This window comes from Gavia stellata, chromosome 7, assembly GCF_030936135.1.
Source record: "Gavia stellata isolate bGavSte3 chromosome 7, bGavSte3.hap2, whole genome shotgun sequence".
NCBI classification, from domain to species: Eukaryota; Metazoa; Chordata; class Aves; order Gaviiformes; family Gaviidae; genus Gavia; species Gavia stellata.
The window spans coordinates 27,633,050-27,659,792 of record NC_082600.1 but is presented as its reverse complement, the minus strand read 5'-3'; the positions used below and the strand labels follow the sequence as shown (position 1 = coordinate 27,659,792).

The 26,743-nt window shown below is 35.9% G+C and overlaps 1 protein-coding gene across 4 annotated transcripts in view; it reads left to right on the top strand.

The window, feature by feature from the left end:
* The window catches only part of MIA2 (MIA SH3 domain ER export factor 2), a 38,091-nt gene extending 11,635 nt beyond the window's left edge, over nt 1–26,456 (top strand). For 3 of the 4 annotated variants that reach the window (XM_059820010.1, XM_059820011.1, XM_059820013.1), the window contains 23 exons: nt 475–606; nt 2,563–2,584; nt 2,690–2,778; nt 3,173–3,244; nt 3,969–4,079; nt 4,404–4,475; nt 4,905–5,009; nt 8,623–8,745; nt 9,327–9,450; nt 10,272–10,318; nt 10,514–10,604; nt 11,915–12,053; nt 14,018–14,119; nt 15,278–15,338; nt 15,689–15,724; nt 16,687–16,754; nt 17,479–17,561; nt 17,922–18,053; nt 19,950–20,099; nt 21,522–21,653; nt 24,451–24,527; nt 24,934–25,159; nt 26,005–26,456. In XM_059820010.1, the coding sequence (XP_059675993.1) occupies nt 475–606; nt 2,563–2,584; nt 2,690–2,778; nt 3,173–3,244; nt 3,969–4,079; nt 4,404–4,475; nt 4,905–5,009; nt 8,623–8,745; nt 9,327–9,450; nt 10,272–10,318; nt 10,514–10,604; nt 11,915–12,053; nt 14,018–14,119; nt 15,278–15,338; nt 15,689–15,724; nt 16,687–16,754; nt 17,479–17,561; nt 17,922–18,053; nt 19,950–20,099; nt 21,522–21,653; nt 24,451–24,527; nt 24,934–25,159; nt 26,005–26,156 (2,346 nt within the window). In that variant the 3' untranslated portion in view covers nt 26,157–26,456. The remainder of the gene's footprint in view (nt 1–474; nt 607–2,562; nt 2,585–2,689; nt 2,779–3,172; nt 3,245–3,968; nt 4,080–4,403; nt 4,476–4,904; nt 5,010–8,622; nt 8,746–9,326; nt 9,451–10,271; nt 10,319–10,513; nt 10,605–11,914; nt 12,054–14,017; nt 14,120–15,277; nt 15,339–15,688; nt 15,725–16,686; nt 16,755–17,478; nt 17,562–17,921; nt 18,054–19,949; nt 20,100–21,521; nt 21,654–24,450; nt 24,528–24,933; nt 25,160–26,004) is intronic. The other variant, XM_059820012.1, reaches the window with a different exon arrangement.
* Nucleotides 26,457–26,743: the final 287 nt, after the last annotated feature.

Sequence of the window (26,743 nt, the reverse complement as noted above, 5' to 3'; positions counted from 1 at the left end):
ACAGCGATTTCCGTTTACAAATAGAATGTGAGTGTATTTAAGTGTTTAAAATGTGTTAAATCATTGTGTTCAGTATGTTATTTTAGCATGAGGTTGATTGAGCAGGTTTTTCTACCAAACAAATTTTGTGCCAATAAATCATAAAATACTTATTAGTATTGATTCTTCTAACTGTGAAACGTGTAGACAACTCGAAGAAGAATTTACCATAATTGGTAGGTTCAGAAGGAAAAGTTTTCAGAGCTTTATCTAGTCATCATATCTTGTTCGAACTTTTTTCTTTTACCTTTTTTGTCACGTGGTAAACATATAATTTAAAAATCAAAGGCTTCTGTTAACCATTTTCTCAGAGTTTTGGGAAAAAAATAGATGTACAAACCTTAGAAGTAAACTAAGTCGACATGTAATGCCTATTTCTGTTGAAAATATTAATCTCTTTTTACTTTAGTTGAAGCTTTTTGCTTTATTTTTCAGGCTGTGGCTTCACTGCCTGAAGATATGAGACCTGGTCCCGATCTATATGGTTTCCCGTGGGAAATAGTGATTTGTGCTGGCATTGTTGGAGCCTTTACAATTCTCTTGTTCCTGTACAGAAGTTACCAATCGGTAAGTGTTCAAATTACATGCAGATATGTAGAGTGCATTAGTGGTTTGAATTGAAATTGTTATTATGTTCAAGATATATAATGCTTGAGTTTTAAATCTGTTGTGATTGAATTTAGAATCACTTTAAAGAGAAATTGAGAAGTAGCCTGTTCTGTCAAGACAGTAAGTGTTTGGACGTGTACTGAGTGACTGTTGTCATTAGAAGAAATGCAATGAAACTCACTGTAGTAAGGCTTCCTTTTTCCTTCCCTTTTTAATTTCTACACCAGACTTTCAAAGTCAGCCCTTAAATTATTTAGAGGTCTTCCCTAGGGCATATGTATTGCTGTGTGTATTGATATCTCTGTGACTACTCTGGCTACAGCCAGCCCAGCTCGGATCTTTCAACGTAATTGTAAGTAAAAACAATCCAGGTAGATTCCCATCAAGGGAGGCATTTTAAAACTTTTTGGACAGTGGCCTCGATTCTATTTATTGAAACACTGAACCAATTTTACTGTGTGCTGTTTGCAAGCACTAGGCTGATGAATTTGAGAAAGGTTGTACTGAAACCTTCTAACACACAGATCAGATTATATTTTTGAGGTAAGAGTTGTCTTCTGTTGTGAGTAAGTAAGGATATGAGTAGTAACAGCTGCCTACCATACTCTCCCTACTAACGAAATGCAGTCAGTGTCCATAATGTAGTATTCTAATTTTCTGCCCAGTTTTTGCGTACAGCTAGAATGTGATTTTTAGTGCTAGGTGTAATTATGCTTGTGTTTGAAGACAGGTTGCATAGTGGTTTAATTTTTCAGATCTAAGCAACTGCATTTTTAGCGTTCTAACATCAACTTAGATCTGGGAAGATGCCACCGTATTCTGCAGCAGTGATTCAGATTGTCTGTAAGGGGTTCTATATTTGTATAAGTTAATGTATCTGTAATTTGGGTCATTCCTTTGTTTCCTAGCAACATCCCTCTAGGTGGTATGAAAGAGGTGTTTCATCTGAAATCAGTCAAGCAGCAACTCTAGTATTGTTTTCCTCTTGCACATGTCACCTGATGTATCACTAAGGCATTAGATATTGCAGAAGTTACTGATAGCTTTTTCAGTCATCCATACTTAGAACTGCGCTGGCTGCTCTTTGAAGAATTAATGGTTACTTACTCAAATGTAATGGGATTTGGTTTTGGGTTTTTTTGGGGATGTTAGGATAAGGTGTGCTTATGACTTTCTTTCCCTTTTCCTATTACTTGGACTCCTTGGCCATCCCATCGCTTTAAATGAGGAGGAAACGGAATATCTTGAGAGACTCATTGTGTGTTAGGCATGTGATTTAGGCCCAGCCTTGAGAGGAATGCTGTGTTGTAAAGTTTTTGTGGGTTCAGCCAAGTTCTGCATCTCTTGTCCAGGTCATTTGTGACAGATTTTGTCCCGTAGTTTGTTAGATTTTGATTCTAGGGCACTAGACACCATGTGGCAGCTGCTAATTTGGCACTTTTCACTGAGTTGCATCTGGGCAGGATGCCCATCAAGTGGTACCCTTACTGCAGCTCTGACAGTTATGTGTTATAACAGGTGGGTTTTTTAACTTACGGAAAGTTAAGTCTGCTCTGGCACATGAAGCTTCCCCTTTCCTACTCTTTTGGATGTTCGTGTCCACTACCACTTCGCATTAGCAGTCGTGGTTATGAGATGACTATACAGAGGTGTGTTATAAAAACGATTCAGATGAAAACCAACCTCCTTTCCTCTCTAATTAGAGTGGGAGGAGGACAGGGCAAACACACAGCTATGGAGGGGGTGAGAGTAGAGGATGCAGTTATCCATTTTTGACAGCAGCCTGTATTTATATTCCTTTTTTAAGTTCCATGGTTAAACTGATCATGGAATCACAGCTTAAAAGATTAGTTTTCAGATACTATGCACGAGTAAATGATCAGACATTTTCAATATTTATTCTTTTTATTTCAGGTTAGAAGTCGACTTTATGTAGGTAAGCTTATTTTCATACTGTTTCTTCAGAGTATGACTTTTTTTTCTTTTTTCCTCCTCTTCATTATTTGGATGTTGCAACATTTGACTGCCTTTCTTTTTTTAGGAAGGGAAAAACAGCTTGCCAATAAAATTGCTGAACTAGTTGAAGACAAATGCAAAGTTCTTGAAAAACTCAGTCTTTGCAAAAAAGAGGTAATGGTCCTCATTGCTTTCAGATGTGTCACTTGGTAAATTGAGCCCGTTTCTGTATTTAAAGTATTAAACTTAGATAAAAGTAAGATGTTTAAAACTTTTAAAGTGATTCTTCAAATGCTTTTTCCTGTCAGTGTCTTTAAGTGCAGTCAAGGCATTAGCAGGTTCTGCCTTTAACTCTTAATACAATATATTTCACTGGAAGCAACTTCAAAATGTTTTTGGTTTATGCCACTGGGAAAATCTACTAGGGCTAAGGCTTTCCTGATTTCCAGCAAGGTGCATTTGTGAATGTTTAGGTGGTGGTTATGCTTCAGACTAGAGCATCATAAATTAATGCTATTATTTAAGCAATTGTTTACATACATTCTGACATAAAGTATTTCTTTTTCAGTTTGAAGATTTAGAATTGTCTCTGAAGGATGACAACATTATGAAAGAACCAACAGATGCGTCTTTTTTTGAGGTAGAAAGATAAATGGAAATTGTTATTTCTACAATTTAAGGCAGTATTTCAGGAAAATGCTGCCCATGTAAAAAAGTCAAACAAACAAAACCCCAACAACAAAAAAGACAAACCCCAAAACCTAAATTGTTTTAATTGAGAGCATTGGTTTTTTTTAGTCCTGGGTTACTGAAAGTGACATAGAAGCAAGCTATTTAAATTAACAGAAGTTTTTGTAACAATTGCATTAAAAATTATTGACACTAGAGCAAATAGCATATTAGACAATTTTTTTTTTTAAAGTAAATTGTTCCTCTTTCTACTGTAGAGAGAGACAGTAGTGCGTGAGGTATTTTTTCTCACATCTGATGTAATTCAAACATATTTTATGAGCTACTGGAGCACAGCTGTAAACAAAAATTACTACTACATTGTTTATATCCCCCAAACTGAGAATATATTTCTAAGAGAGTTTGGAAAAAGTGAATCAAATATCTAACAGGCTCTATAAAATTTATGTAACAAAAAACCAAATACATTTATTTCATTCTGCACCTCAGGTCCTATAGAGCTAATTGGTACAGGTTTTATTAACATGCAGGAGTCTACAGTACTTTGAGATTTATCCTTGATGTGGTGAAATTTGTTAAACCTACTTTGCTGTCATATTTAAAACATACCTGTGACCTTCATATGTAATTAATGTCAAATGTTTTATGTTAACTGTCAAAACAACTTGATTTAGGACATGCATGAAAAACTGAACAAGTCAAACTTGGAACTTAACCAAGAAATAGAGAATCTAGAAAAAGAACTGGAAGAAGAAAAGTCTAAGCAATCAGAAAACGATACCTTGGTAAGAATAAATAGAATCCTGTCTTTGTTGCTATTCATCTAAAATAAAATCACACAAAAAAATTCTCTATGGACAAGACAAACTATTCTCACTGGGATTATTGAAACAAAAAAATATATTTCCCATTTTGTCTCCCCTCATACTCCTTGCAGGCTACTAGAAAAATGACACCTATAAAGGAAAATACTGAAAAAAGGAAAAGCTGTTTTTACTGATTTGGCAGTAGAACCTTCTCAGTTCAAAAATTAAAATAACTTTATCAATTGCTTAGACCTTTTCAGTCAAATCTGTGGAAGAAGCTATATGACAACTAATAATTTTCAGGTGGCTGAAATTCAGAAGAGAGTGGAGTCTTTAGAGAATGAAGCAAAATCTATCCAGTCACAAATTGATGAGGTATGTCCAGTCTTTATAGTTTCTGTTTTCAAATCTTTGCAGTTTTTCTGTTCTCCGTATAGTTACTGTTTTAAATTTTTTTTTTCTATTAAGGGTGCAGAAATAATATGCTGTGTAAATCAAAAGACTGTAAGGCTTAGTTCTTTTGTGTGACTTGATTTAGCAGCTTTGAATTTCATATAGTGATTGGCATTTATTGGGAAGTACAGTTACCTTGTCTTTTCTTCTCCTTCTTACTCCACAATGTTGCAAAACTACACAGTGTTGCAAAACTACAATCAGCAAAAACTGTTGAAATTGTAAGGGAAATATGAGAATATGTATATAGCACAGCTAGAAAACCTAAGAATAAGTCCAATAATACAATCGTGACCCCACTTACATCTTCAGCCATACTGTTTAAACAATACACTTTTTGATTTCAATTAGGCCAAGTCCACCCTAAAAGTATATCAGATAAATACAGAGAGACTCAAGACATCTGTTCAAGATGCAGTAGATGAAAACTGCCATCTCCAGGAAAGTGAGAAACAGGTAGGTTCTTCCTAGTTATCCTTAGAAATACTATATTTTCTTAAGATACTATGTAAATATGGTTTCTCCAAGGAGCTTATCCTCAATGTGTTTGTTAATACCCCTTGCGTGTTCTTGTAAATGGAATGAGGAAGAGGACATGGCTTTAAAATTATTTTGTTGGTATAACATTGTCTAAAATAGTCCTGTTTTAAAAGAAATTTAATAATTAGAGTTTGTGGGGAAACATGCGTTGACTTCAGTGAGAAAGAGACCGTATGGTAATATAAGACTAACAAGAATTTTGCTGAGACCTGGAGCAAAGCAGAAAGATTTGAGCAAGTCCTCAGCTAGGATCCTCTACAGAGGCAGAGAGAAAATGCTTATACCTGATCCAGAAAACAAAAGAAATTAAGAAATTGCAGAGTATGCAAAAGGCAGGTAAAAAACTTACTGTATGAACTATATTCAACTATGGATGAATTAATGGAATGTCAGGTAAGTAATACAAAGGCACAGAAAAGACTGCTACTTCCCAAATTTTAGCTGTTTATTCTCCTCAGTGCCGTAGCCAGATGCCAGAGAATGCTGATTATTTTAAAATAATATTCAGCATATGCAATAGTTGTCCTGTGCGATAACTAGTTTTACAATTAAAATCTTTTTGTTAGAAAAAAAAATAGAATAATCTCTCTAAACTTTAAATGTTCCATGGAATGTTTTTGGGTTGGGGGGGGGGGTTGTTTGTTTGGGTTTTTGGTTTTTTTAAATGGGTATGTGCTTATTATCCTGACTGACTGATGATCTCCTTGTTGTCTGAACAGTAACCTAATAGATATCTTGCTGGGGGCGGGGGAAGTAGAAGTACAGGCCTGTTGGTTTTTAGCAGTCTTAGAAAAAGCTGGGGAGTGCTTTAGCCCTCTCTGTGAAACCATTGTGCATATCAGACTTACTGATTCAGGAAAAAAAAGGGTTACTGGAAGTAGAAAATTTTCTGCAGGAGCAATATTTCAGTTCTGCACAACTCTATTATCAGTAAAACGTCATCTTTTTCTCTTAATTTTAGAGGGAGTACATGTTTGCGACTACAAAAAAAAGGAAGACAGTTTTATTAGATGCTGTGAGTGGAGAAACAGTAGATTTGGGTGTTATCACTGTGAGATGAAGTTGCTCGAGAATTATTTTCTTTCAAGAGCCCTTTTCGTCTAATCAATACATCCATTTTGTTTGTTTCTGTGAGGAGGAAGGGTCTGGTGTCGGTGCTTTATTTCAAATGTGAGAGTGTACTTACGTAATAAATTTTGAGAAGCAGTACACAAAGTTTTAATAGAGAGGGTTTTTTTTCCTCTGGTAATTTTTTGTGTTCAAACAGAAATAATCCAGTTATTCATTGTGTGAGTGAAAAGAATCTTCTTTTTCTTTCCTTTTATTAGAAAATAGTACTTAGATTAGGGTAATACTAAGTGCTGACAATTACAATACATTTTATGGGCAGTCATTTTATATCACGCAAAACCAGGAAAAAAATTAGTAAAAACAGCTCCCAGGATGTAATTAACTTGCCAGGTTCCTAGATTATAAAAATAACTTTTTTTGCATTCCTTCCAGATAAAATAACGTGGGTATAGCAGTTCCTTAACAGCGTTGTTTAGGATTAATTACTACGCTTTGTTGTTAACTGAGCTTTGTTGCAGTTTTTAGTAATTTGAGAACATTTGTGTATATTGTATTTTGCTCTGCTTTTTAGTAGGTAAATAACCTGATAAGAGTTGATGGAACCTGATAAGGAAAGAAGAGAAAGTATCTGCTTTGCTTATTTGTATTCTCTTTTGAGGTTGTTGTAAGCATGTGAGTTAGTTTGCTATATTAGAATATCCATATACCGTTTTTATTTTTCTTTCTTACTTTTTTTTTAAAGATGGAATTTCACTTATGCTCAAAAGGTAACAAAGGTGCTATTTGTTCACAGAAACTAGAGTGCTTTCTTCCTCTGTCCATTTGCACTAATGGGTCATAATCTTCTGGCACATCATAGCTTAAACATTATAACAGATGTGCTGTCTCAGATTTATGATGTGTCAGAGAGAGGATTGGGCCTTTTAGTTTGAACAAGGGAACTGTTAATGAACTCCAAACTTTCTGTGCTTTGTTTTTTGCAGGAACATTAGAAATACATATTGCTTTAGCTTATTGCAAATCCTTGCTATTTCTCTATTGTAATTCTTACAGGTATATAAAGTCATGTCAATTTATTTTCTCTTTGGCTTCATGAAGAAGGAGTGTCTTAAACTTTCGCTTCCCTTTGAGGATGTCATTTAATGATAAAAGTAGTTGCCTGTTTATGTCTTCTGAGCAGTATTAGCATAAAGAATATTTTTGTTTTATCCGTAATACATAGTTTGCATGATGCTGCAAATTCATACATGGCTTTTACTGCTTGAAAGGTGCAGTTGTGTGCCAAGTGGGGTTCATCCAATTCTAGTCACATACCTTTTGTTTTATGCCTTCTACTTTATCTTTGATCAGTAGCGTTCAGGCTCGCTTGTCAATTTGCATGGCAGTTCCCCTGTTTAACTACCATTTTCTGGTTTTATTTTTAGTATAACTAGCTGTCATGTTCTTGTTGTTCAACGTACTTATTCCTTTCTGTACATTCACTGCTTTTAAATTGGTTGCCTGTTGTGCAACTTTAAGCAATATTCTTTTGATAGACTCTTAAGACAATTTTTTTTTATACTGTACCCCATGTTTTTGTACTGCATGTTTTGTCTTAAGAGAAATCTGCATCAGTTCAATTTCGTTCTCACAATATGAAGGCATGGTTTCATTAATTAACATACTCCAGTGGCTATTTTTAATGAACTGGTGCTTAAGTGTACTAATCCCTTTACTGCTGTAAAGTATTTTTGTGAAATGAGATTTTACTAGGGGATGTCTGTAAAATACAACCTTGGAAGCTACCTGTCTTTTTAGTTAACTGCAGTTAGTTACAAAGATATGTACTAGTAGGTGTTGATTACATACAGTTGCTGTGACTTTCATTAACAGGGAAGCTTTTTTAAAATAAAATTTAAAAAATGCTTTAAGAGGTATGGCGGAGAGTAGGAGAAATAATATAACTTTGCAAGTCACGTGAATTGACATAGCTGTCTAAAAAGCTTCCTGGTTTCCCTTACCTCACTGACCTCCTCTAGGTTGAAAAGGCACAGGTACAATTTCAGAAGTGTGGGTCATATTGCGGAATGAGTGTTTTCCTGTCCATCCATTCCCCAGTGTTTGTAGCTGTTACACAAATGATCGCTGTTTTATATGCATTGCTGTTGTCACATCAGGGTTTTTAAACTGAGTGGAATATTAACTGAACAGTTCTTACAAATGTTTTAAAATAGCCTAACAACTAATTACAATGGAGAGCTATTGCAGCTAAAGCAGCTGGACAATAACATAGAAGTCTTATTTTTCAACTGTTGAGGTTTAACTGTCTTGTAGTCTATCTCTGTTAGTTCTTAGTGGTAGATGAGAGGTTAAAATTCTGCTTATGTATAGATAATAGACGTAACAGGCTCAAGTACTATTCGTCCTTGATTCTTGGTTGTAATAGACAATCATGCTAATCTGGTATTTCCCTTTTTAGCTTTTACAAGAAGCTGAAGGATGGGGTGAACGATTTAGTGAACTAAATGAACAAACTAAGATGTCTGAAGCGTCTAAAGCAGATATAGAAGAAGTATTGAAAAATAAAGAGAGTCAAGTCAAGGTAAATTATGACAGCTAGCATTGAATCAAATTATTCAGACTGATGCTAATCATTGAGTTCCAAGAAAGTCTAACAACCTCTTCTTGTCTTAATACACATTAAGCTGTTTTGGGGACAGCTGTTTGCTGTCTCCATCCTCTAATGTCTTGTGTCCTGCTAAGCAAAAAAGGTTGCTTAACAACACAGTGGAGCAGTCTGATAGCCTTGGAAGCCAGCGCGTTAAATAAGGAAAAACTCTTTTAGTTCTGATAGAGTGTTTGCATTTTTTTTTTATTCTGGAGCATGGGAATTGGGAGTGTATTCTTACATGCATGTACCTTTATATACACAAGCCCTGCTAACAGCATGCATACTTGGCTATCTGAAAAGTCTCCACAAGGGCACGCCTGTTGACCCGCAGGTATATGTTTTCATACAAAAAGTAGTATCCGGCATCTAGAATCCTGTATACGGGGCTCACTTAATCTACTAAGGGAACTAAATAAAGGACAGAAATCCTGAAAAAATAATAGTAATGGTAACTGCATTTGCATTGCTTGTATTTATTTTACTGTTTGTGTTTTGTGTGGGCTTTTTCTTAGTCGCTGACACAATACTTACTGAAGATGAAAGACTGGAGTTCAGCAATAAGAGAAGATGATGATGCTGAAGATAATCACTGGGACACGGATATAAAGGGTGAAACAGAGAATGGAGAGCATTTAGGTATGGTTTGTATAGTTTCCCGTCTTAAATATTAATTTAATAGATGTTTTAGAAATACAGAACCAACAAACTTTCAGGAAAGTTGAAAGATTAGTTTTGTAGAAGTTGGTTTTTCAAGACTCACCTCATGTTATTCGTGTCGGACAGTTAACTGATGCTTGGATGCCTCTGAAATAACTACCTATGCTTACTATTGAGCAGTGTGTGGATACAGCTAAAGCACACATATTATCATAGAGCAATGTAAAGACTCAGTGCTCAGTCTCTTGCAGAATGGCTTTAGCCTGTGTTAGTATTAAGTAGCGATTCTCAAATATTTTTACATGGAAACCTTGCTTTAATTTCTTGAAGCTCCTCCCAGCAGTAGTGCTGTGGGTCGTCAGAGCCTAATGTCTGCCTCCTTGTCCTTACGCAAGTGTTACTTGTTGCAGGTAGTATGGTAGCACTGGAATCAGATGGGTGTAGATGTGGGTCCCCTCAAAACCGCAGTACAGAAGAGCCTTTCTTCCTCCTTTTTCTTGCTGCAGCTTCTTTTTATGCTGGTGTTGATTATACCATAGGGCACAGCCCGGTGAATCTTACAGCGTGTATTCAGCATCTCACTTTTAACATGAGCATTCTGAGTCTGATTGGTGAACAAAGCACTAGAATATAGGCATCCCTCCTGCTTCCCCCCCCGCCCCCCCCCCCCAGATATGCTATGCCTATCATGGTATGTTGGGGATTGCTTTTTTATAAAAACAAAATAGAGTAATAGCAGTAAGCTCTGTCACAAAACTTTTTGTGCTTTTTATGTGACATTATTCTATTCTGTCAATCAGATGATCAGCAAAAACGAACTGTAAAGAAGTTGATCTATGCTGCAAAGGTACGTGATTTTAAGAAACTTGTGGAGGTAAGGGAGGAAACTAGAGGGAATGTATGCAATTTTTATGGTAAGTTTAATTGCATATATATATCAGTATCACAGAGTTCAGCATCTTTCAGAGTTTAATTAGATATTTTGCATGCAAACAGTTTCTGGTAATCTTAAAATGCTTATTTTTTTAAATTTTGGTTGTAGTTAAATGCTTGTTTAAAGACCCTGGAAACAGAAAGAGATCAAATGTATTCAAAACTGTCTGATGAAAATAAAGCTAAAGGAGAACTTACAGGTAATTAAATACTGTTTTGCTTTTAAAATTAATAAGATGCTGCTTTTGTAAATTGGTTTTACGGGCTGTAAGTATTACTTCCATTAAAAACTGAATTAAGTTTATATTAATAGCTCTACTTGATTTTTTTAAATGCCTGTTTGAGTTTAAGTTGCTTAGCTATTTTAAATATTTGATTTTAGAGGTAAAGCAATTGAAGTGTAGTGATGTATAATGGTTGCTAAAGCACCATTTGCAAATTTTATTGTACTCTGAGTATTCTATAACTCTTAAGTTATAGAATCTTAAAATACATGGGCAGAATTATGTTAATAAATAAATAATACCTTCTTTACATAATTTCTGGACAGGAAACAATGGAGTTTTAATCTAAATTTTAAAACCATCTATTAAAAATGGTAGCTTAATTGTAATTAGTTTGTAATGGGTGCAAGCTCAATACTTCTCAAAATCCAAAATGCTGCATTTAGACAATTGAATCTAAAAGCGTCTTGCTCTGTTTTTTTCCTTTGTTGTGTAGGACATACTGAATTAAACCTTATGAAATGAAAACACTGCCACTTTAATTCAGATTAAAGCCTGTAATTAGCTATTGCTTCTATAGATAACAGCCAGCAGAGTAGCTGTCACATTTGAACGTACCGTGCTTTGTTATTTGGGTGATGGGATGCTCTATAAAACGGTATTTTTTAGTTTTTGATAGTCCTTTAAACTGACTCTTTGTACTGGTGTGTTTTCCAAATTGATTGTAACTCTGTCCCATAAAGATATTCATACTTGAAGCTTTCTGTGTTTCTTGAAGAGAAGCATAGGAATAGTAAATAGGAAAAGAAACATGACTGATTTTAATTTGGAAGGATGAGGTAGTTTGACAAATCCGAGTTATCCCTTCAGGCTACTTAGTAAGACCTCGTGTAAGTAAATCTGCATGAGTATATGATGGTACCGATTTTACTCCTTTAGTAGAATAATTACAATAATAAAAACCCTAAATGAAAATTTATATTGTGAATTACAAAACTGCATTGTTTTCAAAGAAGCTGTACAATTTGGAGCAAAGGCTAGATACATGCTCAGAGCTGCACTTTGTGGCAGGTAGAGAGTATAGTTCCTGGTTTCCCATAAAAAGGAGCAATACTGCCTCTCAATTTGTATGATTTATTGAACTACATTAACGTATTACTGCTTATATTATTAAATCAATATAGGATCAAAGGTTTTTACAGACTTCTTGTATACTAAAATACTGCAAATATTTTAATTTTCTAAATTGTGCATTGTCCCAATATAATTATCTCTAAATTTGACAGAACGTATAGAAAACCTTCAAAGTCAACAAGCTTCCTTGCAGTCTGAAAATGAACGTTTTGAAAGTGAAGTTCAAAAGCTTCAGCAGAAACTTAAAGTAATGACTGAGCTTTATCAAGAAAATGAAATGAAACTACACAGGTGCTGGTCCATCTTTTTATATTCAATGCTTACCGTTTGATTTGAATATAACTCTTTGATTTGGGGGGCTGAAAATTATTGAAAATTTGACTACTGCTTTTCAGAGCTTTCTGAATTGTGAAGACCCTGTTATGTTACACCTTCATGTACATTTGTGATCACAGTAATTTTATAGAAATTATTTCCATGAAAGTAGGGGTATATTATTTTAGGACTTCTCCACAAGCAAGTACAGAAACAAAGGTAAAACAAGAAGTAACAAATTTTTAGTCCATGAAATAAGGTGGATAAAGTTGGAAAGCTTGATTTTTTTTTTTTTTTTTTTTTTTTTTAATTAAATTAAGGTATAATGTAATACTGCTATCAAAGTTGCTGAAAGAAAGGTAATCACTAGCTGCTTTAACTGTGAGGTATATTTTATATAGTAAAGAGAGCTAGTAATGTCAGCAGAGGAGTGATGCTATATATGAAACTAAGCTTAGAGTTAGTAGACAAGCTAACTGTTACCAGTAAGCAACACAGAACCCCTGTGAATCAGGCTTTCCTCACCAAGGATAGAATATGAGGGCTGTACTATCTGCCTCAGCCAGGATGATAGTAGGGATTGCGACTTACTGATTGAAATCAGAAATGTGTTGAGGACTAGAAATAAAGTTGATTGTGAGGGGATGGGGCATGTAGTAACCTTCAGAACTGTGTGTGTGTACGGGGCAGGGAGGGAGCAGGGGTCATCGTTTTAGGGCATGATGGCAAAATTAGTTTTACTAGCCAGAAATTATTTCTTCAAGGAGCAGACGTAATCTTGAAGGCAGCAAGAGAAGCAGGACAAGTCTTGATCCTGTACTTAGCAGTATGCAGGACCTTTTTGAAGAATTACTTTCAATAATCTGCTCTGTAATATATGTATTTGTATAGATATTTAGCATCCTTGTAGATGCAACAAACCCCAGAAATCCACTACATTAACATTTGATTTTTAAAAAGGCTGGGGGCCGGGGCAGGGGGAGTGGGAAGGAACCTATTAAAAGGAAGCTATAATGAGCAGTCAGAAAGGAAAAACGTTTGCAGTCTGTGTGGATTATATTTAAAAATAACCACAATGAAACTCAGAAAATATATGCAAAAATCAAAGATTTTTAGAAAAGCTAAAAAGGAGTGGGGAGAAGCTGGCATAATGAGATAGCAGAATAGAAGAGGCTATTAGTATTAATAAGGCATCTTTTAAAAAGCTAGGCATGTTCAAACAAGGGAAATAGAAAAATGGGAAATGAACATGATTTAAACTTCTTTTCTACTCAATCTTCGTCAGATCCATGATTTAGATAGTTTGATAGCTAAGGACTGCTGTTTACAGGAAAATGACCAGTTTATCCATTCAGGTCTGTACTCAGCAGTAGTATCCATGTGTGTTCTGCAGAATTACCTTGTGCATAATCTGTGGTCCAGAATATGGGTTTTCTCTTCTGTAGTGCCCAATAAGGCATAAAAAAAGAGGGACCCGAAAATAATTTTTTTTAATAACTATTTTTTAATAGCTAATAACACCCTTTTTCTTCTCTGGAAAATTATTTTAAAATTTAAAATACCAGAACAAATCACTGAAAATTAGTGTAGTTTGGGGTTTAGTTTGTTTGATTTGATTTGTGGCTGCTTGTTTTTGTTTTTTCCTCCTCCCCACCAGAATAGAAATATTCTTTGGGAATATGGATTGTTTTGCAAATTCCATTTAGGAATAGTGGTAATCTAAATGTTTCATATAGAAGAGTTAATGAACTGAATAAACTAATATGAATACAAACTAGTGCTATTTATGCCACTTCATATGTTGCCTATAAAACTGTTTATCTGAATAAATACTGTGTATTCATCACGCCTAAAAAATTGGAGACATTTTTCTTGACAGACCAACTAAAGAATTGTGGACTTGCAACAGAATTAACCATAGTTTTTGAATTTTCTTAAAGGAAGCTGACAGTAGAGGAGAGAGAACGCCTACAGAAGGAAGAAAAGCTTTCTAAAGTAGATGAAAAAATTAATCATGCTGCTGAAGAACTGAACAGCTACAGGTAATTACAGATTTTAGTTGCTATGATCACTTGTTCCAAAGTGAACAAAAGGCAATAGAGAATTAATAAAAACACCAGCATAAGTGAATGCATCTTCTTCCAGTTTCTTTGTTTTGTGTGTGTATGTTACATGATTGTGTGTAATAATACATACTAAGGGAGTTTTTGCTTCGTTAAAAAATTTGGGTATGGAAGATCACTGGCAGCTTTTCTTCCATTAGAATGCTAATTGTATTGAAATGTTAGCTTTAACGGAAAGGTGGAAGTGTGTCTCTATTCTAATTCCCTTTACTGAACAGAGATAAAAATACGTTTAACTGTTTTGCTCTGTTTTGTATTACACCGTGTACCTCTAGTTTGTTCCTGTGGTTTCTCAAACTGGCATAATTCTTCAATCTGTAATGTATATTCCCCATCTTCCTTCAATGTTTGTGGGAGTATTGACTCTAACTGAACAATACTGATCAACATCGCTTCGTGAAAAGTTAATTAGATTAATTCTTTCTCTAGAATGTAAAGTTCTTGCAGACAATCTTCAGTATTCTTACGGGAAGACAGAATGCACCCTTCTTGATTTATTCAGAACATGAACCTTGTAGACATCTTAATTTTAAAGAGAATATTAATATCACAAATGGAGTATAACTAAACAATGAATGTGTCTTTGGCCCACCTGCTGAGAGAGTGTACACCCTAGAGAGACTGTGCACAGGGCAGCTGGCAGCAAAGGTGGCATCATACTTTCTGTAGTCTTGAAATAACTTCAGTGCAAGTGGCTATCCCTCAGGACTGACTGTGGTAGCCTGTGCCAGCTCCACCCACATTGGTACATTTGCTGAGCTGGGTGAGGCTGGCTGCTAGGGCATAAGTGGAGGGATATCCTTTGTATTGGAAACATATCACATACCACTGAAAAGTTGGGGAGATGTTGGGTTTTTTTGTTCTGTTCTTTTGTTTACCATCCTGTTTGCACTAATTTAGGGCCTAGAATTTCTACTGCTACTGTAATTTTTATGTATCCCATGGGCCTAAGTGACAATGCTGTCTCCTGGGTAAAAAATTTTAATTACACTTTGTGTTTACCATTGTGTTTACTATATTTGAAATTACTTTCCTCAATATTTTATTGCAATGTCGTAAATCATAATTTTGTTACAGACAGCGAGCAAAAGATCTTGAAGAAGAGCTAGAAAGAACCATTCGTTCTTATCAGAATCAGGTATGTGCTTTGTGTTACTTGCCATCTGTGCCAAGTAGGAGGGATGTTACTGCAGCTGAAATACCACTTTCAGCTAGGTTGTGATACTATATTTGGCTTGGGTTTATTGGGTGGTTTTTTGCCCCCCCCCCCCCCCTTTTTTTTTCCCCCTCCCCCTTAATGCCATCTGGTTTTGACTGACACAGTTTCATAGCAGAGATCGCCAGATAACTTTATTAAAAAGTTAAATTTTAAGTTTAGATGTCTCATTATAAATTATCCACATACATTAAATTTACGAATAAGAGCATCTACTGAATCTTAAATTTTCTTTTTTAGATGAATAATGATCTAATGAATCTCTTTCACAGATTACTTCACATGAGAAAAAAGCTCATGATAATTGGGTAAGTTCCAAATACTGAATTTTCTGAACTTTGTACATCTTCATTTTCAGTGATTTGAATAGCTTGCTTTATCGCTTTTCTGTTTCTTGTTAAAAACAGAAAATTAAAATTAACTCTAACCTGTCACCTTTAAACATATGGATTTCTTGCAGAAATACACAAAAGCATGTTAAAAATACTTCTATCATATAAAATAGTTGGAATAATTAAGCCGGATACCTATAAGCACAGTAGAATGATATTACAATATTATTTGCTATAGCAATAAATCTGGTGGAATAACGTGTTACCATTTAAGAAGCGTGTGACATTTTTCTAATAATAAAAGCTTTGGCCTTGATTCAATGACATTTTAATATTTTCCCTGGATGTGTACTTCACTCCTTTTATCTACTAATAGAAGACATTATGTCCTGTGAGAACAGTATGTTCCATTGACAGCTTCCCAAGAACATTGCTACAAAATCCATTTTTTACCTTTTTTTCCAAACAGGAAACTTTAAAATATCTCCTGACTAACACATTCTTCAGTTTCACAGAATGGTCTGTATAAGATATAATCCTGTTAAAAGCTATGGTGCTTCGTGGTCATAATTTTACAGTTTTTAAGTATATGATTTTAAATTAAAACTTTCTTATATAAAACTTGAGACTTTAAATCTTGTACATATTCTGTAGATGCTTCAAAGCAGCTATAGTCAAAAAATTTTATTTCTGCAGTTTTAAGAACCTGCAGGAAAGCCATTTTATTCCTCAAAAACGTGGGTAGTAGACCTGCTAATGTCACTTGTATGTGAGGCTTTGTTTCATATGCTTTATGCACAACTCATATCTTGTGAAAATACAGTCCACGCACTTCAGATAGGAAAAAAATGTCTTGGATCTAGGACCTGTCACACTTGTGAAGCATTTAAGTAATAAATAGCAATATCTAAGCATCTGATTTTTGTCCCTCTCCAAAGCTGACAGCCCGAGCAGCTGAAAGACACCTCAATGATATAAAAAAAGAAAATGCACATAACAGACAAAAGTAAGTGCAGTCCTGATCTAATTCTGAACAAATGCAATTTGGCATGTATGTTTTGGATTTATGCAATTAGGTGTTTTCTAGACCTATGTTAATCCATTGTGGCCCAAACAGGGCACAGGGAGCACAGTGTTCCATTGCAGTTCTGAAAGAAAGGGAGTCATTTGAGCATTCCCATAATGATAACATGCAAGAAAGTAAGAACTTAAGAACTATGTGAAGTATTGAAATATTTCAGGAAAGAAGCAGAATCTAGTACTAGAACTCAAAAGTTTTGGGGGTTTGTTTTTTGTTTGTTTGTTTTAAAGAAGTATGTATCAACAGAAGTCATGGGTACCTAATAATTTTACAGCTTCTCTCAGAAGTTAATACTGAGCTAACGGATCAGGTGGTGGTGGTTGTGAGGAACCTTTAGATGTGAAGTTAACTAATACTTGGAATGCAATTTAGAGCACTCATAAGAGCGATGTCATGCTAGGAATTGTGACATCTAACATGCCACTTCAATTTCTGAATTACAATTTAAATACAGCAGCAGAGGGAAATACTTTCAGGAATTCTTAAGTTCAGAGTTCTGTGACATCCTTTGTCTTTTTTCTTTTTATTTAGAGAATAAAACACCTTGCTTTGTTAATCCTTTAAGTAGACAGCCTAGCAGTAAACAGTGCAGTCCAGTAAAACTTTTGCACTTCTTGGTTATTTACTACTTTTTGTTGTTTATTTGCAGATTAACTGAAACAGAATTTAAACTTGACCTTTTAGAAAAAGATCCTTACGCTCTTGATGTTCCAGTTAGACCATTTGGCAGAGGTACAGTATTGAATTGTAAAATAGAGTCTAATTGTTTTGGTTTATGGTTTTGTTTCCCAAGACCACACATACGTAATTGTTTGAAAACTATCTTGGCCATGTGTATGTACAAATAACAGTCATTTAAAAAAATAATTGGGTCATAAGTGACTCTAGGTCATGTCGAGTATTTGTTGAAACTAAAAGCCTTAGTAGTATCGATGAGAGTAGACTGGGAATATGATACACATGGTAATTAGAGCACAATTTTCATTTCACTTAAACAATTCAGTTTTAAACTTCACCCAAGAAGTTAATTACTTTATACAGTTTGGTAAACTAAATATTGTGAACTTGAGTATTTTGTTTTAACTGTTCCAGAGCATTCCCCATATGGACCCTCACCAATGGGCCGGCCTTCATCTGAAACAAGAGCTTTTCTTTCCCCTCCAACTTTATTGGAGGGTCCTTTAAGGCTTTCACCTATGCTTCCAGGTGGAGGAGGAGGAAGAGGTACAATTCTTAAACTTGAAAATGTATCTATTCTGGATTTCTCTCCCCTCTACTCTAAACCTGTCCTTTTCCTCTTGCTACTGACAAAAAAGTATTAAAACAACCAATTCAATATAAACAGTTAATTGGACAAACTCTTCCTGTTTTTCAACTTGCTTCTAAAGCTGTCGAATGTGTAACAGTACAATGGAAAATTTAGTTGGTACTGGTGGGTTGGTCCGTGGATTCACTTTAGAAGCATAGATTGAGAAAAGTGAAAAGCCAAACTTAATCAGTCTTGTTTTATTTCTTGGACAAATGGGTTTCTGCCAAAATAAACTTATGATTTTAAAGTAAACAAAAGTTGATTAGTTTTCTGAAGAAAAAATACTGCCACTTCCATCTCATTGGTCTACAGTCGGTGAGAGAAGGAGAGGGTACCTGCGTTGTCAAAAACATGAGACAGTTTTATTGGGGTCATGATACTAGAAAGTTACGCTTTCAGTAAATTGTTTTCCTCCCTTTGTTCTGAATTTGAGGCAGTCATTATATGTGGAGACAGTTTCTTCCCTGGTGATAAAAGGGACCAGGAAGGTTGTGTGTAAAGAGTAAAATGCAGAGATTAAGGAGTAGGTGAAAGCAAGCTGTGGTGTCATGGGTTGTAAGGGAAGAAAAACACTGTTACTTCATAATTTTTATGTTCTTGGAAATAACGTAGATAAATGCTAGAGTGGAGTTCAGCATCTGTTACAGGTAATAAAGCTGCTATTTAATTTACTACTATCATGCCCACTAAAACCTGTACTTATTTCATCGGAGATGTGTCTAAATGTCTATTCTTTAAGGATTTCACTAATCAACATTGATTTTTAGAAGACCAGCCTGGACTATTTATTTACTTTAATTCTTTGTAAAAAGCGTATCCGGGTGCATGTGAAAGTTGATTCATTTTCAAAGTCAGAAAAAAGCTTGAGATTGAATGTTCAACGGTAGCTATACCACACACAAGCAAAATCATACTTGACTATTTGTATAGAGGCAATAAGTAGTGAAACTGAGTAGTTTAAACTGTAGCTCAGCTGTTGCTGTTGAGGAAAAGTAAAAGCTAGGTTTCAGGATGCAGTACTGGCAACGAAAGAGACTACGCAAAGGCGTAACTGCTGCCCATTTCACAATGGAGCACTAATGTAACTTGGGCAGATTAAATAAATGATGTGTTAAATAAATAATGCCAGCTACAGAGCAATTATAGTGCTCATCTCACTTTGCACAAGACACGAAATGGCTTCAAATTTTAGGTTGAATTTTAGGATAGAGTACTAGAGAATGATACCAGAATTCAGTATTTCTGTCATTTTTCAGACCAAATCTATTTTAAAGGAAGCTTGCAACCTAGAATTGTTGTTACAGTTTCTCTTGCACTTGGTTATGTGTTGACCTGGTCTTCTCTTATTGTTTTTCTTGACTAAAGAATTAGAAAGAACCAGAAGAGTGTTGAACATCCTGTGGGTATTTTCTTACAGTGAGGTTATTAATTTTCAGTGTGCTAATTTTTACTTTTATTAGCAGCAGTTGTTTTAGCACTGAGAAGATGATTTACTGTGAGGGCACTAGTTTCTCTGATTCGAATGAACCGAAACTCTTAAAATTATTTTTTTAAATTAAATTGCAGGTACTCTAGATTGCACTTTTGTTGAACTAAGACTTTTTCATTCCAAACAAACCTTTTAAACACTTGAAGTAAACATAACTGGTCATCAGCAAACAACTGGAGAGTCCTGTGGAGCCATGCACCTCTCATATCTTGACAGTGTTGGCATTCCATGATTTATTTTACTATTTTCAGACTTAATGAAGAAAGCCATAATAGAGGATTTAAAATACCTGGGTAAATAGCTATCTGATTTCTTCGATTAGGATCCAGAGGACCAACTGCAATGTATGAAGCTGGTAATGAAAGAGAGCTGAGTTCTGATAGATTAACTGATCCCCATAGACCACCATCGGATACTGGATCCCTGTCTCCTCCTTGGGACAGAGAACGCAGGATAATTCTGCCTCCACCAGGTATAAAAATCTGCTTAGCTACTGTATCTATGAAAAATGGAGTTACTGACTTGTAGTGTATATTTTTAAGTATTTTTTTGCTTAAAAATATGGACTGTTTTCTTGGAACTGCATGTGCAGCTGCACTGGAAAGTTGGGGGTTTTTTTAATAGTAGGTTTTTTCCCCCTTCTTGAATGTTGCAGTTCACTTGCACTTCTTCTATGCTATCTTTTAAATGGGTATTGGTACTAGCAGTGTACAATCAATCATTCAGTTTCATCATTTTACTGGGGGCTTGTTTAGTGCATAAAAAGACCTGTCTGGGCTGGATAATTAATAAGAGATCTGAGAAAGTAAAAAGTTTTAATGGTACATTATCCTTAAATAAATAAAAGCTAGCTAATGTTGAAAAATACTGTGTTTTTTTTAAAAAATATATTAATAGTACAGGAGTACTGTGGTACGGTCATCCTGTTCAGTACATATTTTCATGTTGATACTGCCTCTTTGATAATTAACAACAACAAAATCAGTCTTCACTCTCACTTCTTCAGCTAAACATCTGTATTGCACATTATCAGTCAAAGAAGACAGAGATGAATCAAAGAGGATACTACTGATACTTCTGCAGTAAACGATGCAGGGGGAAGGACAACCTTCCTGTACACCTGTAATAAAGAAGCAAAATGATACAATTTAAAAAAAAAAATAATTAAAAATTAGGAAAAGTACACAGATTAAAGAACCTCAATTACTAGATGGAGCAAGCAATATTGTAGTTGCTACACATCTGTGTGAAAGCCTGATTATAAAACTCAAAGTCCACTCAGGATGCAGTTTCTCATTTGCCAGATCTGGTCTATAGGCAGGATACTGCAAAGGGGTAGTCTTGTTTCCGTGACCTGAGCTGTGTTCTTACCCCATCTTTGCACTTGGTTCTCACTGATAGTTTGTCTTGTAGCTGCATGATTGCTAGATCTGGTGCAAGGAAGTTGGTGGAAACACATTACAGCACTATGAAACATAATGGGAAACAGCCCTTATCTAAGTGTGGCTTAAAATGTATAGTAACTTCTTTTGCCTTTTGACCTTCATTGCTATGCTGAACCTTTGTTTCAAGGCCCCACTGTTTATAACTTAGGTAATCATAACTTTCAAAATTCTACTGTATGATAAACCAAAACTCAAATGTTCTCTTTTGCAGCTTCTTGGAGGCATAAGCTATACTTAGCTGTACTTCTTAGAAACATAAGCTATAAGAAACATACTTGGTGGGATTCCTGTGTTTGGGGTTTTTTGAGATTGTTTGCTTACCCTGATTAATAGTCACTTTGGATATTAACAAGAGCATAAGATATCCAGGTAATTTTGCTAGTTTAAAATTGTATGGAATGGGGGGAATAAATCTTCACTGACCTGTTTTGTGGTTTCTTCAATGTTAGTTGAGCCATTCACTGATCCAGTTCTTCCTCCTCGAAGACAAGAAAGATTTTTCCCTAATCCTCCAAATACTGGAAGACTTTCTGGACCAGCAGAACTACGAACTTACAATGTGCCGTCTTTTGATAAAACAGGTGGGAATTGTTTCTATGATACTATCAAATGGAGAATCTCATTATAGGTTGATGATATGCCATGGTAAGAGGACAACTTTATAGCTACCACAGACCCAGTGTTCCATTGTGTAAAAAAAAAAACAAAAAAAAAAAAACAAAAAAAAAAAAAACCACCATTTTAACACCTGCTAGCCTTGATGCAGTCTTTCCCTGTTATCAACAATAGCAGTCTTTTCTGTCAGGTGGATGGGATTCAGTGAATGGTAGTCATGAGGTGTTTTCTTTGCCCACTTCACTGTTCTGTGTATTAACCATTCAGGCTTGGCCTTGAGTCTGTTTTGGCCCCTCCCAGGAGGCTCACCACAGCATTAAAATACCACAAACCTTTACTTGCATTTCTATGCCACATTTGGTAAAGTTAGAAAGTGTCAGTAAGACTGGAAGAGTAACGGCAAAATTTTCAAATATCCACTGGCTTTGCGTACTAAACTAGAAGAAGGTCCTGAGGCCTCCTCCTTCAAACTCTTTACCATACTTAGAGCTTTTTGTAGTTCACAGTGCAGTTGCCCTCAACTTAATCACATATTTCACTGACCCAAGTACCGTTTGTTGTAAATTGGCCAACTACGTAAATTCTAGTTTGTGACGCTTGGCAACAGCCAGAAGCTCAGAGGCAAAGTTTTGATGACTTAAACCTTATCACTGAAACAGTTTAAGAGTTTAAAGCCTTAATACTTACTAAACAGTTTTCATCCTTATTTAATACCTAGTAAGTCACATGTGTCTGAGTCATCAGCTAGGTTGAAGCCATTAAACTCACAACAGAAACTGTGCCATCTTACTCATCTAGTAGTAAGTTACCATCTTTGTTGCCCAGTTTCTGGCAGTAAGAGAGAGAGCCTTTGTTATTTGGTGTCAATGTGAGAACTGGGAACACTGAATTCTGTTTCAGGTTGAAGGTTCAGGATTTACAGGGAACTGTTCTCTACTAGAAGACAATTCTGTTCCTGTACAGCCACTTACTTCCTACCCCCTTTCCCAAGCCTCTCTGTTTCATTTCTGTTTTCTACTATTTTGTATTCCACTGAGGTCTTTCTTCTAGCACCTGGATGCTGACTGAAGGACAGGAGAAGTGCGCTGTCTTTGCACTCATTTCTTGTATCCATTTTTACCCTCTTCTTCAGCTGCTGGCAAGCAACAATGAAAAAAACATTAAAAAGCTGTATTCAGTTCTTGGGCAATTCAAAACCTACTTAATGGAAACAGGGTTTTGGATAACCTTGCTGCCAGTATTTAGGAGGTCATTAAGCATATGTGAATGTTGCTTTTTAGAGGCATATAATTTCACTAGACTTGGGTGAGTATTGGTAAAAATAGCAAAAAACACCCAACAAATTTAGAAAAAAAAAAAACCAACCCACCCCGTCTAGCACATACCATCTGACTTCAGAACCAGCAACATGTCTCACAGCACTGAAATCCAGGCTCCAACTGTAAAGAGTGAATGAGCTACACTTTCTCAGCAAGATGATCAAAATGTTATTTAAAGTTTATTTAACAAAATAATACACATTTTCCTAAGCTGAGGAGGCTAACTGTACAAAAACTTTAAACTTGAGGCAGGTACCTGCAGCAGGAGACTTCTTGTCAGAAAGAAGGGTTAAAGCTTGACAGAGTTTGTGAGCAAATTTACAAAGATTTAAAATTGAAAGTGGTATGCAACCTAAGTAACAAGGCATGAATATTCTCTGTGTGACATAAGCAATTACAGTCTTCAACAAAGGCAGGGCCTGCTTGAAATGTCAGTAATTTAGATTATTTTTTTTTAAAAGACTTATCTGTTCATTGAGAAAATAGCTTTGTGTGCTTCAGAGAAGAAATACAACGTAGATGAAAAATCTGTCACTTGTTAGAAGTATTGTTTTGGTCTTGTGCTTTTTAGTGTTACTGTCTTTATTCAGGCAGAATGTAAGAATGTGGTGTTTTCAAATCTCGGGGTTTTTGTGTGTGTTGTGAGGAGGTTTTTTGTGGTTTTTGGGGGTTGGGTTTGTTTGGGTTTTTTTGAGACAGGAGTACATTTAGTGTATATGTTTTGTATATTTATATCCAGTCAGATTCTCCTCTGACAATTCCCTTTAATATTTTTCTCCAGTTTTACTGAAAATACTTGTTCTCAGGGAAGTATAAAGGTAAAAACACTGAAGATCCTATTTATCTCTTAATTTATAAAGTGAGTACAGCAACTATGAGCATGATTATTCTTATTTCTGAATGCTTATCCAGAACTGATACAGTTCTGAAAGTCTCCTTGATGTTTAGCAACTATGGAAGGAATCGTTTTTTGTCAGACTTGAATAGGATTGCTGTCGTGCTCTATGCCAAGAGTATATTGTAGTGCAGTCATTCCCAGAGTGGAACTTACCAAAGAAATAAAGTATTAGCAGGAGGGAGGGGAAAAACGGAACTGCTACAGTGATGTTAAGATGTATTCCTAGGAAAATGCACTTTTAACTTCTAAAACAAATACTAAAATGGAGGAAAAAGTCTTATTTTGATACAAGAAACTTCGGTAAAAGCTGCAAACTCATAATTCATGTGCAACGTGTACAGAATTTGAAGAAAATACTCAAGCATAGCTTTGTGTTCCTCAGTTGTCTTTCAGTCTGCCTGCAGAACAGTTGCTTGGTACAGTGATACTCTTTTTTTTTTTCTTTCTTTCTTGCCTATATGTCCTGATCTCAGGAAGAAAATACTGAAATCAGTGGTGGGGAGAAGGAGGTCAGCACTGAATAACTTGTTTAACTTTTGCATACAGATGGACAAACATCTTCAGAAAATAGCCCACGAACAGAACCAAGTGGAAATGGGATGAAAGATCATTCTAATCTTAGCGTAAGTAGATAAACAGAAACTTGATTTAAACAAGCTTTAATTTTCTGCAAAATATTTAGGAAAATTTGTCTCTAGTACGTTGGTCACATATTGCACTGCACAGTCCAAATTACAAAATTGTATGTATACTTCTATCACAGCACTTACTGTCTTGTGAATTAATTTTGATGTGTGACTAATATAATCCCTGCCAAAAATTAATAACCCAAAAGATGAAGCTATGGTCAAGCTGATGGTCAGTGCACGTAGATAGCCTTGCTCGGGATTATGCCATAGCTAAGGCAGAGTTGGAACTAGCTGTTAGCTGGTGTGACAGTCTACATTGAAGTGGGCCTGATGAGATTGGAGATGTTCCCCTCCTTATCCCTTTCCCTAAGCTCACTTCCCTGTTTTCATTGTGTTGCAGAACTTACTACCTGATCAGTCACTGGCATCTGAAAGTGAAGCCATCAGTTCAGGGTTTGCTCCTCCACCTTTCCCTCCAGTCAGACCTCCGCTGATACCTGTGGATCCTAGAGCACCTTTCATGAGACGAGGACCTCCTTTTCCTCCCCCTCCTCCTGCTGGCATGTATGGACCACGTGAATGTTTTCCAGTACGAGACTTCGGGCTTCCACGCCCTTCACTGCCAAGTATGTAGCTTTTGCTAGCATTTACTTCAAGTTGATGAACATGAGTGCTTTGTGCAGGTAGTGAGTTACCACAGTGGGTGAACACTTAAATCTTTATTTGCACATACTACTTCTCAATTCAGCTAACTGGGAGCATCTTTTGTGATGAAGGTTAATTGCATTGTACACTTTCTTCCTCACCATTGCTCATACTGATAAAGCTTTTACAAATACTAGCTTTGACTGGAAAATACACATATGTACACTGTTCAGCATTTAAAGGGTTCTTTTTTGGGTAGGAAAGCAGGTAGATGCTTACCTTAATCCTTTTCCTCCTATGAGGTTGCATCATATATAAATCTTGAAGTTTCATCCTTTAGCTTTGAGATAGGCTAGTGTCCATACAAAGGCATGCATTTGGAAGGTACTTGTGAGTTGTCTTCCCTTGGAGTTTGCATTGGTGGAGCAAGATGTAAGTATCAGACTGAAGGGCTTCTTTCTGCCTCCTGCTGTTCTCTGGTTAACCTGTGAAGCACTGAACAGTTCTCTTCCAAAGTACCTGTAAGGTATGACAGCCAAGGGCTGCTGCAGCAGACCAAAGGTGATAGTGGTAGCAGAAGCCCATGAACAGACACTGACCGGCTGCTGCTGTCAGCCTGTTGTAGGTAACCACTGAGAAAGGTGACTGTTTTGTCCTCCCCCTTCCTCACATCTTTGTCTCTTTGGAGCAGAACACCTAACCTAGGTCTACTTTGTGACTATTTAGGCAGGCCATTGCTGAGCAGTAAGAGATGTGGGGTGGGAGGAGCAGGTCTGTGTTTGCTGTTGTGATTGATATTAACTGGACTACTCTGATTGTCTCACAGTAAGAAATCCCTTTCCAATGAGATCTTATCCTCACTATCCGCCTCAACGACCTGGATTTTTGCCTCCACCACCACCTCCTGAAAGTAGAGTTGAGCCACCTCAGTCAAATCCATCAGCTGTAGAACAACCGGAACCACAGCAAGAGACTTGACAGAGTCATTTGAGCAACGTGCTGAACCGTTCCAGTACTCTCCTACTGGCATTTTCCTTATGTTAAGTAACCGTTGTTACTTAGGTATATATAAACTACTTTGCTCAAATTGAAGCTTAATAGAAAATACTCAGGATAGTATTTTGTAAATAAAGAATGAAATAACTATGAATATTGTGAATAAGTGATTTCCATTGTACAATAGTAATTTTAAATTAAGTATTTCTAACTTGAGTAATCTCTTCAGAGGTGTACAAAATTAAATCATGTGAACCATATTTTAAAAGTCCAGCTGTTTTGTCCTTGTTTCCCTGTACAGCTAATCTCTGCATGCCAAAAGTGATGCTTTATCAATAGAATGTGAAAACAAATTGAAACAGTTAATAAAAGTCTACTGAAAATTAAGGCAATGTCACTGTTAACATGGTACTATAGAAGTAGTTGAAGTGAAGAGGAATTAGTATCATTCCCTACCATGTACATACATACTCTGTTAATGACCTCATAGGTAAACTTTCAGCTGTCAAAGCTTTACCAGTACAGTGGGTGGGAAGGGGAAGCGGAAATGTAGAGCACATCTCCCATCA